Source organism: Mustelus asterias, chromosome 21 (assembly GCF_964213995.1).
Source record: "Mustelus asterias chromosome 21, sMusAst1.hap1.1, whole genome shotgun sequence".
NCBI lineage: Eukaryota > Metazoa > Chordata > Chondrichthyes > Carcharhiniformes > Triakidae > Mustelus > Mustelus asterias.
Window position 1 is genome coordinate 55,699,785 of NC_135821.1, and position 12,776 is coordinate 55,712,560.

Consider the following 12,776-nt stretch of genomic DNA (forward strand, 5'->3'; position numbering starts at 1 on the left):
ATATTGTTTTAATGAAGAAAATCGAATTCACACCCAATACTTTGACTTGATTTGATTTACTATTGTCGCATTTCATAGAAACTATAGAAACCCTACAGTGCAGAAGGAGGCCACTCGGCCCATCGAGTCTGTACCGACCACAATCCCACCCAGGCCCTATCCCTGTAACTCCAATATGTACCCCGCTAATCCCTTTAACCTACGCATCCCGGGACACTAAGGGGCAATTAAGCATGGCCAATCAACCTAACCTGCACATCTTTGGACTGTAGGGGGAAACCGGAGCAACCGGAGGAAACCCACGCAGAAACAGGGTGAATGTGCAAACTCTGCACAGACAGTGACCTAAACTGGGAATCGAACCCAGGTCCCTGGCGCTGTGAGACAGCAGTGCTAACCACTAAACCACCATGCCGCCCACTGTGCCACATGCTGCCCCCACTGTGCCACCATGCTGCCATTTATTGGGATACAATGAAAAGTATTGTTCCTTGCACACTATACAGACAAAACATACCATTCATGGAGTACGTCAGGGAGAAGGCGAGGAGAAGGTGCAGGATGTAGTGTTACAGTTACAGCTAGGGTGTAAAGAAAGATCAGCTTAATATATGGTAGGTCCATTCAAAAGTCTGACGTCAACAGGGAAGAAGTTGTTCTTGAGTCGGTTGGTATGTGATCTAAGACTTTTGTGTCTTTTTCCCGACGGAAGAAGGTGGAAGAGAGAATGTCATGGGTGCGTGGGATCCTTGATTATGCAGGCTGCTTTTCTGATGCAGCGGGAAGTGTAGACAGTGTCAATGGATGGGAGGCTGGCTGCGGGATGGACTGGGCTACATTCACAGCTGACAATGTAACACATCCAGCTGTGGATGTAAGAGATCAGAATGTGTCTTCTGGGAATACTGGTCTTTGAATCAATATTTAAAGCAAGATCTGTTGTGTAATAGTACAGATGTGCAGTTTTTTTCTGGACCTCTTATGGCGTGCCTGCTTCTGAGTCAAAAGCTCCGGGTTCGAGTCCCACCCCAGGACCTGACGGCCAAGGAAGGTGTATTCATAATGTGGCCAAACAGGTTGTGTACCAACCTGCAAAATCCTTCCAACATGTCAAAGGCCGGCGGTAAAAGCAGGAGGGACTCCTGGTCAGCCATGCTTAATGCCAAGTGACACCCCCTCAAGCTGTAAGCCCCTGGCGACAGACTAGCAACCTGTTCCTGCAAAAACCTTGCTATGTGAAGTCTGCCTTGTGAACCACTAGGTTTGGGAAGAGAAATAACGGTAGTTTTTAAATTTGATTTGATTTATTGTCACATGTATTGGTATACAGTGAAAAATATTGTTTCCTGCACGCTTTACAAACAAAGCATGTCGTACAGAGGGAAAAGTAAAGTTTATTTATTAGTCACAAGTAGGCTTACATCAACACTGCAATGAAGTTACTGTGAAAATCCCCTAGTCGCCACACTCCGGCGCCTGTTCGGGTACACTGAGGGTGAATTTAGCATGGCCAATGCACCCTAACCAGCGCATCTTTGGACTGTGGGAGGAAACCAGAGGGAACCCATGCAGACACGGGGATAACATGCAAACTCCGCCCAAACAGTGACCGAAGCCGGGATGCAAACATGGAGGGTGCAGAATTTTTTTCCAGAGCACATAAATGCAGCAACAAATTACATAGCAGTCGTAACAAAAAAATACTCTAATACAGCTGCAAGGGGAGGAAGAAATAAACTGCTGTACAGAAGAGAAACAAAAGTGAGAAAATAAAATGATACATTTTCACATTACAATGTGGGATTTTCCCAGCTCTCTGAACTGGGAGACTGTGCCTGTAATCAGTGAGCTAAAGTGTAATTAGAGTAGATAAGTTTAGGTATAGCCCAGACTTGTACATTTTTGGTCTAGCGATATCTGATTTGTTGGCAACTAATGCTTTGTGCTTCGACGCTCTCCACAGGCCTGCCCTGAATTGGATGACATCATCAGCTTTAAATATTCCAGCTGCTTTTCTCTCTCTCTCTCTCTCAGCGAGTTTGTGTTCCACACAATGACCATGTAGAGTGGAGTGGAGGAAACGGCTCAGCTCCAGACATCGCCACCCAGTTCCCCAGGACGTGACTAAAGAAAGCAAGTTAAAAAAAATCTGATTGAGGAAAGAGAGAGAGAGAGAGACAATCATATTAGCAGCCAGATCAAGAACAACAGGCTCAGAAGGGAATCTGTTTTTTAAAAAAAAAATTGTTTGAAGAGGGGTTTTGCTAGCAGCTGCTCTGAGTCGATCACAGGAAGGGAAAGGGGAGAGAGTGTAAACTTGGGCGAAAAGTCAGAATCAGTGGACTATTGAAGAAATCTTGAACTAAGTTCATCATGGCTCTTTCGACCCCGCAGAATGGAGTGGACGGACACAAGGATCCTTTGATAGAGTTGTTCGTGAAGGTAAGATATGCCAGAATCTGAGTCTTTTTTTAACTGCAGAAACAGCCAGCAGACAGCTGCTTGGAGGGACTCTTGGTCTCTGCTATGTCCATTACTCCTCTTTTCTCACCAGAACAAATCTATTTTTAAAACGGCTAAAAAAAAGAAGTGATCACTGTTTAAACTGCTGAACAGCCCACCCCAAATAGTTGTGCATCAAAAAAAAATAGAGCAAAGTATAACATTTTGTACTGAACCAGTTGGAAAATGATGATTTCATTCTATTTCTGGGGCGCTTTGTTACAGTTATGTGATATTCTCAAACATGTGTGGAACAGCTACTGGCCAGTTAATGTTTTAATCAAGTTATGCGTGGCTGTCAGTCGCATCTTATTCAGACAATTCCAGAGAACAGCGGTCTCACCCGGGTTCTTTCTGGGAGGGGGTTGAATCTGTGCCGAGGTGGCATTGTCTTAAGTGAAATTGAAACGTTGCGGTGGAACTTGTTACTGCAAAAAAAGTAATTGGTGTGAGAGGACTTCCCCATTGATTACAGTCGCTGAACGCCAGCTAAGACCGATATTGGATGAATCATTCTTCTAGCTGAAAGAGTATGTAAATAGCTTCTTTTGGAGTGGGTATGAGTTGATCTTTTTCTAAGTAGTCACAGGAAATGTTCTGAGCTTAGCTAACTTCTCATACCGGCTATAGCTTCAGATTTCATTACCCCAGCAAAGAAATATGTTAATATTGATATTGTCTTTAAGAGGTTGTTGGGGTGCGGCTTATAAAAATTCCAGGACAGAATGGCTGCCTACATAAGCTACCATACATGGACTGGTCAGTAAGCAATGGGGTCGACCATTCCCTCATCAGTATTTGAAAGTTTGTTTTGTTTTATTCTTCTCAAAATAAGTTTGCCATCAGATCTCTTATTCTGCCATGATTTTAGTGATTAGTTGGAGGAGAATAATTTACCTGGGGAATAGACTGAAGCGTCAGAATGATTAGAGACCACACCCATGAAACTGCTTGGTGGCTCATTTGTACATTGACCAGCCTAGAGCTGGATCAGACAGACTGGGCTAGCTCCCAGACCCATACAGAGATGGCTGATCCTGGCTGGTGCAGGGTTGGGAGGCACTTCAATTGATGCATGGCACAGGAAGGGAAAATTCCAAGAGATGCGTTGTTTCTGATCTCTGTACAGTGCTCACTGTTGCAAAATCTGCATTTGTGTCATCAACTGAGGTCATTTAAAAAAATATATTAATGGGACATGGGCGTCGCTGGCTGGCCGGCCAGCATTTATTAGCCCATCCCTAGTTGGAGGGCAGTTGAGAGTCAACCACACTGCTGTGGCTCTGGAATCACATGTAGGCCAGACCAGGTAAGGATGGCAGATTTCCTTCTCTAAAGGGAAGTTGTTGGAGAGGATTCTTAGAGATAGGATGTATGCGCATTTAGAAAGGAATAAACTCATTAACGATAGTCAGCATGGTTTTGTGAGACGGAGGTCATGCCTCACTAACCTGGTGGAGTTTTTTGAAGAAGTGACTAGAATGGTTGACGAGGGAAGGGCCGTGGATGTCGTCTATATGGACTTTAGTAAAGCGTTTGACAAAGTCCCTCATGGTAGGCTGGTGAAAAAGGTTGGATCTCATGGGATAAAGGGGGAGGTGGCCAGATGGGTGGAGAACTGGCTTGGTCACAGAAGACAGAGGGTGGTAGTGGAAGGGCCTTTTTCCGGCTGGATGCCTGTGACTAGTGGTGTTCCGCAGGGCTCTGTATTGGGACCTCTGCTGTTTGTGATTTATATAAATGATCTGGAAGAAGGTGTAACTGGGGTGATCAGTAAGTTTGTGGACGACACGAAAATCGCTGGACTTGCAGATAGTGAGGAACATTGTCAGAGGCTACAGAAGGATATAGATAGGCTGGAAATTTGGGCAAAGAAATGGCAGATGGAGTTCAATCCAGATAAATGCGAAGTGATGCATTTTGGTAGAACTAACGTAGGGGGGAGCTATACGATAAATGGCAGAACCATAAAGGGTGTAGATTCGCAGAGGGACCTGGGTGTGCAAGTCCACAGATCCTTGAAGGTGACGTCACAGGTGGAGAAGCTAGTGAAGAAGGCATATGGCATGCTTGCCTTTATAGGATGGGGCATAGAGTATAAAAGTTGGGGTCTGATGTTGCAGTTGTATAGAACGTTGGTTCGGCCGCATTTGGAATACTGCGCCCAGTTCTGGTTACCACACTACCAGAAGGACGTGGAGGCTTTAGAGAGAGTGCAGAGGAGATTTACCAGGATGTTGCCTGGTATGGAAGGGCTTAGTTATGAGGAGAGATTGGGTAAACTGGGGTTGTTCTCACTGGAAAGACGGAGGATGAGGGGTGACCTAATAGAGGTGTATAAAATTATGAAAGGCATAGATAGGGTGAACGGTGGGAAGCTTTTTCCCAGGTCGGTGGTTACGTTCACGAGGGGTCATAGGTTCAAGGTAAGGGGGGGGAGGAGGTTTAACACGGATATCAGAAGGACGTATTTTACACAGAGGGTGGTGGGGGCTGGAATGCGCTGCCGGGCAAGGTGGTGGAGGCGGGCACACTGGGAATGTTTAAGACTTATCTAGATAGCCACATGAATGGAGTGGGAATGGAGGGATACAAAAGAATGGTCTAGTTTGGACCAGGGAGAGGCGCAGGCTTGGAGGGCCAAAGGACCTGTTCGGGTGCTGTTTTGTTCTTTGTTCTTTGATCCAGATGGATGTTTCCGACAGCTGACAATGGTTTCATGGTCATCAGTAGGTTCTTAATTCCTGATTTTTAAAAATTGAATTCAAATTCTGCCATCTGCCTTGGGGGGGGATTCGAACCCGGGTTCCGAGAACTTTAGCTGAGTTTCTGGATTAATAGTCTGGTGATAATACCGCGAGGCCATCGCTTCCCCTAATGTGGGCTAGCCTGTGATGCTGTCACTGCCGAATAGATTGGCTACTCTCACTGATTAGGTCTTGGCATCTTTGTTGCAGCTTGCCAAATCATCAGGCAGTCAAACACAATCAATGATTATGTGGGCACACTTGGAGGTCAACTCCAGTTATCACAATCATGGAGTCATCCAGGACAGAAGAGGCCCTTTGGCCCCTTGAGTCTGCACCGACAATACTAAATTAATTCTATACTAATCCCACTTTTGTGATGCAATGTGACAGAAGATTTCTGCACAGCAAGGTGGCACAAACAGCAAATGACTCCATAACCAAATAATCGGGGGCTGGATTTCACCATCAACTGGGAGGCAGGGGGTCCATAAAATGGTGGCGGGGCAGGTGGAGTCATCTTCCCTCCATTATGCCATATTACCAGTGGCAGGGAAGATGGTAGACACCACTCCTGTCCAGAGGTCGTGGCCATTTAAGAGCCTCATCCTACACCAGTTGGCCATCAATGTGGGGTGGAGATCCCAGGTAGGTCCTGGCAGCCTCCCGGGGGCACTGGAGGTGGAACGTAATTGGGCAACCTTATGTGGTCCCAGAAGAACTCCCCAGGTGGCAATGACTATCACTGTTTTCTGCCTTCACCAACTCATACAACACTCTACCCGACTCCTTACTGAGCCTCCGGTACCCTCGGACCCCACTTACCTGGTTGTGAGGGTGCACATCCATCGCTATGCCCTCCTCCTGCGGGTGCGCTCCCAACAGTGACCACCACTCCCAATAATGCTGCTGAGATTGCCAGTTCTGTAATTGATGAGCAACTGTCCTTAACAAGGACAGCAATTGGCTGCTGCTGATGAGATGCAGCCTCTGGTCTGCTGACCCACACCACCACCATCACTAAATTCAGCCTCTTGTTACTCGATGGAGGATTGAGGGAGGAATATTTCCCCAGACAAGAGAACCTTTGAATAGTGCCGTGGACTTGTTTTGTTTCTTCGGGTAGGCAGGTAGGATCTCCACTTTCCATCCCACCTGATAACTGGCACCTCAGTCAATACAGCACTTCCTCACTATTGACTGCAATGAAAGATTAGACTGGGCGCAAGCCTGTAGTGGGGCTTAAACGTACAATCTTCTGAAGCAGTAGCAAGGGTGCTGTCAACTGAACAGAGCTAATTGTGCTGACTGTAAAAGCCAAAGTTAACCTTTGTGGCTTCCATCTCTTGGTCTTCACTCTGTCCAAGATCCCAGGTTTCTCCACTGGATAAGTATACTACATGGTCTTAAGTTCATAGAATCCCTGGAGTGCACAAGGAGGCCATTTGGCCCATTGAGTCTGAACCGACAACAATCCCACCCAGGCCCGATCCTTGTAGCCCCACGTATTTACCCTGCTAATTCCCTCTAGACTAAGGGGCAATTTACCATTGTAAATCCTCCTAACCTGCACATCTTTGTAATTGAACTACCTCATTCATTCCTTTCCATCTCCACAACTGGTCCCACACCTCCGCCTCTTCCCCATTGCAGTTGAAGCCCTTGTCAGTGCTTTGCTCACTTCAATGCCCGTCTTAACACTCTCCTAGTCAACAAGCTCATCCCAAGCTGCCACAGATGACAAGTTCTTTTCAATACTATGTCGGATCTCTTCACCCATAAAAGGTCTCTCACTTCCTGAACTTGATTGACTTCCATACCTCAGGAAAGTGACTTCAAAGTATCATTACTTATCTTCACTTTCAAAGCCTACATGACTTTGCACTGCCCCAGCAGACAACAAATTAAGGCAGTGCTTTTTGACATTTTTAATCCATTCTGCTCCAGTCCTATTGCTTTACTGTCAATGACATTGCTTTCAGACGCTACACCCCTATCCTGTGAGACTTCCTCCCACAACTCCCCTCTTTGCTGCTTCCTCCCAGCAGTCAAGGACTTGCTCAATGTCTTTTACCCATCTTTTAATCTTCTTTGTGTGTTTTTACTGATCGAGAGCAAAATTGTGTGGAATATAAGCATTAGCATAGTTGGACCATGAGGCTGTTTTTTCAATGCTGCAGATTCCATTTAATTCTTATTTGAGGAATCTGGTAATTATATATTTAACAAACAATGTAAATATAGGGTAGCACAGTGGTTAGCACTGCTGCCTCACAGTGCCAGGGACCTGGGTTCGATTCCCAGCTTGGGTCACTGTCTTTGTCGAGCTTGCACATTCTCCCCGTGTCTGCGTGGGTTTCCTCCGCGTGCTCCAGTTTCCTCCCACAGTCCAAAAAGATGTGCGGGTTGGGTTGATTGGCCATGCTAAATTGCGTCAGGGGGATTAGCAGGGTAAATACAGGAGGCTACAGGGATAGGATCTGGGTAGGATTGTGGTTGGTGCAGACTTGATGGGCTGAATTGCCTCTTTCTGCACTGTAGGGATTCTATGATTTTAAATGTCAGTCCATGTCCAATAAATGTTTCATATTTTGTTTTATAATGCTTCTGTGAGGGACCTTGGGATATTTTGTGTTAAAGGTGCTTATATGTTGGTGTTTCAAATTTCTTTGTCGTAATGAAAATCCCTCCATGCGTTTGATCCCGGATATGAAAGATTCTCTTATGAGGAGAGGTTGAGTAGGTTGGGTCTGTATTCGTTGGAGTTTAGAAGAATGAGACACAACCTTATTAAGACACATAGGATTCTCAGGGAGCTTGACAGGGTAGATGCTGAGAGGATGTTTCCTCTTGTGAGAGAGTCGAGGACGAGAGGACATAATCTCAGAGTAAGGAATCTCCCATTTTCTTCTCTCAGAGGGTAGTGAATCCATGGAATTCTTTGTCACAGACGGCTGTAGAGGCTGGATCATTACATATGTTCAAGGCTGAGATAGACAGATTTGTAATCAGTAAGGGAATCGAGGATTATGGGGACAAGATGGGAGAGTGGAGTTGAGGATGAAATCAGGTCATTCATTATCTCATTGAATGGCAAAGCAGACTTGCTGGGCTGAATGGGCCTACTTCTGCTCCCACGACTTATGGTCTAATGATAAAAAATAAGCACATGATGACCAATCCCAGGGAGAAGAAATCTCATTAATTAAAAATAATAACATGAAACATTGCAAATCCTAAATAAAGATGTGCTTACTATGTACTTTTATGAAGTTGTACCTTATTAAAATACATTCAAAATATGACATCTATACCTTTTCTAATTTAGTATCAAAAGGATGTTACAGGCTTCTTGTGAAACTAACCAAATCCACCTTATCAGACCCGAAATCAAAGACATTGCGAGCAGGAACGTTAGAATTCATCCGTCAGCATTAGTCCGTTCAGAACAGCAATACCAACATCAACCTGAATAAATAAATCTGGAGTTTGTATTCAAGATGTTAAACTTAATTTTACAAATAGCTGTGGTTACCAAAGTCTAAAATATTCCTTATTGATTAGGGAGCCTGGGCAGCATGTCTGCATCCGAATGGACACATTTGAATTCCTGAGCTCAGTAAGCAGAAATATGCATCTTTTGCTTGGCTATTTGTTGTCAAGTGGTGGTTTATTTCAGGAGAATGTAATTGTAATTGATAAAAGCCCTGCAGTCTTGAAAATACTGAGTTCTAATCCTTAAATAGTGTCCTGGCAAGTCCTTCAAATTCTAACCCAATACACTTCCACTGATGTGCCACTTTCTTCCTCCGTCGTTTTCATCTGCCTATCATAGAATCCGTACAATACAGAAGAAGACCATTCAGCCCATCGAGTCCACGCTGACTCTCCGACAGAGACCTGATTCCGTAGCCTCACGCATTTACCTCACTAATCCCCGTAACCTACACATTTTGGAACACAAAGGGGCGATTTAGCATGGCCAATCCACCTAGCCACCACGTCTTTGGATTGTGGGTGGAAACTGGAACACCCGGAGGAAACCCACGTAGACACGGAGAACGTGCAAACTCCACACAGGCAGTCACCCAAGGCTGGAATTGAACCTGGGTCCCTGGCGCTGTGAGGCGGCAGTGTTAACCACTGTGCCACTCCTGTCACAAGCGTGTCGATACTCTCTTGGCTATGCCACAGTTACTGTTAATGTCAGATGACACTATGGGGCGAATTTTCCAGTTCCGCCTGCCATGGGAATTGTAGTGGGGGGGGGGGGGGGGGGGGGGCGGGGGGGGGGGGGGGGGCGGCTAGGGGAAGCTATGCAAAAGGATATTAGACCTTAGGTGGAATTTTTCGGTTTTGGGGCGAGCGCAGTCGTAAAATCCCGCCCTATATCTGCCTATCCCACTATTTGAAGAAGAGCACAGGAGATTTCCCAGGTGGCAGATTATTCACTTCCTATCATATTGCTGTTTGTGGGACTTTACTGTCTGTAGATTAGTGTTTCCTACAAGAGACAACTGCACTTAAAAGTCATACAGCATGGAAGCAGGCCCTTCAGCCCAATTTGTCCATGCCGCTCTTTTTATAAACCCCTAAGCTAGTCCCCTAAGTAATTCATTGTAAAGCAGGTTGAGGGGACCTCAGTCCAAGAAAGGTTGGCCATATGTATTCGAGTTCATTCTTTCTTTCATAAGTGGAACTTGAACAGAAAGTCTGAAGAAAGGCAGGATTTAAGTGGAAGGAAAATTGAAATTAATGTTTTTTTTAATCACAGGAGTAAAGTACTGCGGATGCTGGAAATGCTCAGCAAGTCTGGCAGCATCTGTGGAGAATGTTAACATTTTGAGTCCGTTTCACTGTTCTTCAGACTCGAAACATTGGGTGGAATTTTCCGATTTCTTTGGGTGTTGGTGTCCGGCAGGGAAAGTGGAGGACAGCCAACCAGTGGCCTTGCCAGGATTTTTAAACTCCTTGCAAAAAAAAGGAAGAGGTTCACATGACAACACCCGCCAGCAACCTTGGCTTCTAAAAGGGTGCCCAATCTTTAAAAAAGAAAATGGACCCCCCGCACCCACAGACACTGAAACCTGCCGCCCACCCAGGAAACCATCTTCTCACAGACACAGAACCTTCCTCCGCCTGAGGGAAACCATCCCCCCCCCTCCCTAAACCTCCCCACTAGAAGACGTTTCCCCCACCCCCAGCAGTGTCCTGTGGCAGTGCCCCTCGGCATGGCAGGACACTGCCCTGTGCACTGTCTGGGCACTGCTTCAGCACTGTCCATGGCAATGCCAGGGATCAGTGCCAGTGTCTCTACCCCTCCCTCCTCCACCACCCCCTACCAGGGTCTGTATTTACTTGTGTGCCCCCGGTAGGTTCTGTTCTCCAGTTTTCCCCGTTTTTTTTCCAAAAACTGTTGTAAACCCCATGGATGCAATGGTGTGTGGGGGGGGGGGGGGGGGGGGAGAGGCGTGGTGGCAAGGGGGGCGGGGGGGCAGTGAAGAATTTCCTACATGAGGGCATGATACATTGGGGAGGACCGTTAAATATATGTTAATGTATTCTAATGGGGTTCCTGTCATTGCATGGCGGGAGTTCCGTTACGTCACTTGCCGGGAGTGGGGGTGGGATTTGGGACAATGGAGAATCGAGTGGGGAAATCCTGCATGGAAGCCGTTTGGGGATTTCTCCCTCCATTCCCCACCCGTGCCGCCATTCTCATCTGCCAAAAACTGGTAATGGAAACCCTGCCCCACCCTTTACTCTGTTTCTCTCTCCACAGATGCTGCCAGGCCTGCTGGGTTTATCCAGCATTTTCTGTTTTTTTAAAATTGTTTTGGCTGGTGCAGTACAAGCAGGGGCACATGTCGTACCTCTGCTGTGAGTGAGAATGAACCTCTCAACCAACCTCGAGGGGGGGTTGCACCGTGTTGAAAAATGAAAAGATCTTGTCATGCATGAGGTGGTGTAGTAAAGGCAGCAGGTTCAGTAACCGGAAACATAGTACATTTCAAACAAAAGGATAAGTAATTAAACCAGAAAGTATATAAGAATCAGGGAAAACTGCTACTGTAGAAATATTAACAACTCACATCTGCCCCTCTGATCATGTCCCCTATTTTTCAATGATAAAACTCAACATGTTTTCTGTGTTCTTCTAAGCAAAGATTTGTAGCGTTTTCATTGTAATGCCTGTCATTGCAGAACTGCATCAAATTTGCATCTTTATTTTAAATATATTATGTAAATTGGTGCAGAAATTGCTCTGGCACACAGAGCTTCCATCTATAGTTGTGGGATTCTAATTAGAAGCTGAAGGAGTGGCTTGTTCTGTGGCTTTGAAAGAAACTGGATGTTTGCCAGGATAGAAAGCTAGTGTACTTTAGCCTACATGCTGCGCATTAGAAATATTTGGGAGTAAACCTTTACACAGCTGTTCGAAAAATGGAAGCTGCGTTTAAGGAGGCATTTATTTCACAGGAAACTATAACAGCGTATTGCCCTGAGGTTAAGCATCCAAACTCAGCAAAGGAGATATCATAGCTTATGAATTAAAATTTTCTGGAGCCAGATCTGAAACAGATGGTATTTTAATAGTCTAGTCATTTGGACAGTTCACATCTGAAGAATATTCTAGCTCCAGCAATTGACCACATTTAAGTTTAACCCTTTGGTGATCCACCAGCTTTCTGCACCATGAGAAAAGAAATGAAACAATTTGAATTACGTGCATTTAGTGGAAGAACACATTCATGTTCCTTGCTTGAGAAAGGATATACTGGCACTGGAGTGGGTACAGAGGAGATTAACTAGGTTGATTCCAGAGTTGGGAGGGTTGGCTTATGAGGAGACACTGAGTAGACTGGGGGCTATACTCATTGGAATTCGGAAGAATGAGGGGAGATCTTATAGAAACATATAAAATTATCAAGGGAAAATATAAGATAGAAACAGGGAGGTTGTTTCCACTGGCACGTGAAACTAGAACTAGGGGGCATGGCCTCAAAATAAGAGGGAGCAGATTGAGGACTGAGTTGAGGAGGAACTTTTTCACCCGAAGGATTTTGAATCTGTGGAATTCCCTGCCCAGTGAAGCAGTTGAGGCTACCTCATTGAATGTTTTTAAGACAAGGATAGATCAATTTTTGAACAGTAAAGGAATTGAGGATTATGGTGAGCGGGCGGGTAAGTGGAGCTGAGCCCACGAAAAGATCAGCTGTGACCTTATTGAATGGCGGAGCAGGCTCGAGGGGCCAGATGGCCTTCTCCTGCTCCTAGTTCTTGTGTTCTTATGTTTGGCACTCACTCACCAGCAGCGCCGCATGGCAAAACCAGTCACCCCACAAGGAGAGGCAAACACTAAATCACTAGCAAAAGGCCTATTGTTTCCTCTACATTTTTTTAATGTTCCCTTGGTTTCTGCCAGACGCTTCCATTTCCAATGTAACCTTTGGATAAGCTGAAAAAATAATTTAGCTTACTTGGAAATATCTTTTTCCCCATATTACAATTTGTAAAGAAATCCAT

At 45.5% G+C, this 12,776-nt stretch overlaps 1 protein-coding gene across 2 annotated transcripts in view; it reads left to right on the forward strand.

Annotated features, from left to right (window-relative positions):
* The first annotated feature begins 1,981 nt into the window (after positions 1 to 1,981).
* The window catches only part of LOC144509290 (chloride intracellular channel protein 4), a 145,816-nt gene continuing 135,021 nt past the window's right edge, over positions 1,982 to 12,776 (forward strand). Inside the window, exon 1 of one of the 2 annotated variants that reach the window (XM_078237925.1) lies at positions 1,982 to 2,442. In XM_078237925.1, coding sequence (XP_078094051.1) covers positions 2,374 to 2,442 — 69 coding nt within the window. In that variant the 5' untranslated portion in view covers positions 1,982 to 2,373. The remainder of the gene's footprint in view (positions 2,443 to 12,776) is intronic. The other variant, XR_013500437.1, reaches the window with a different exon arrangement.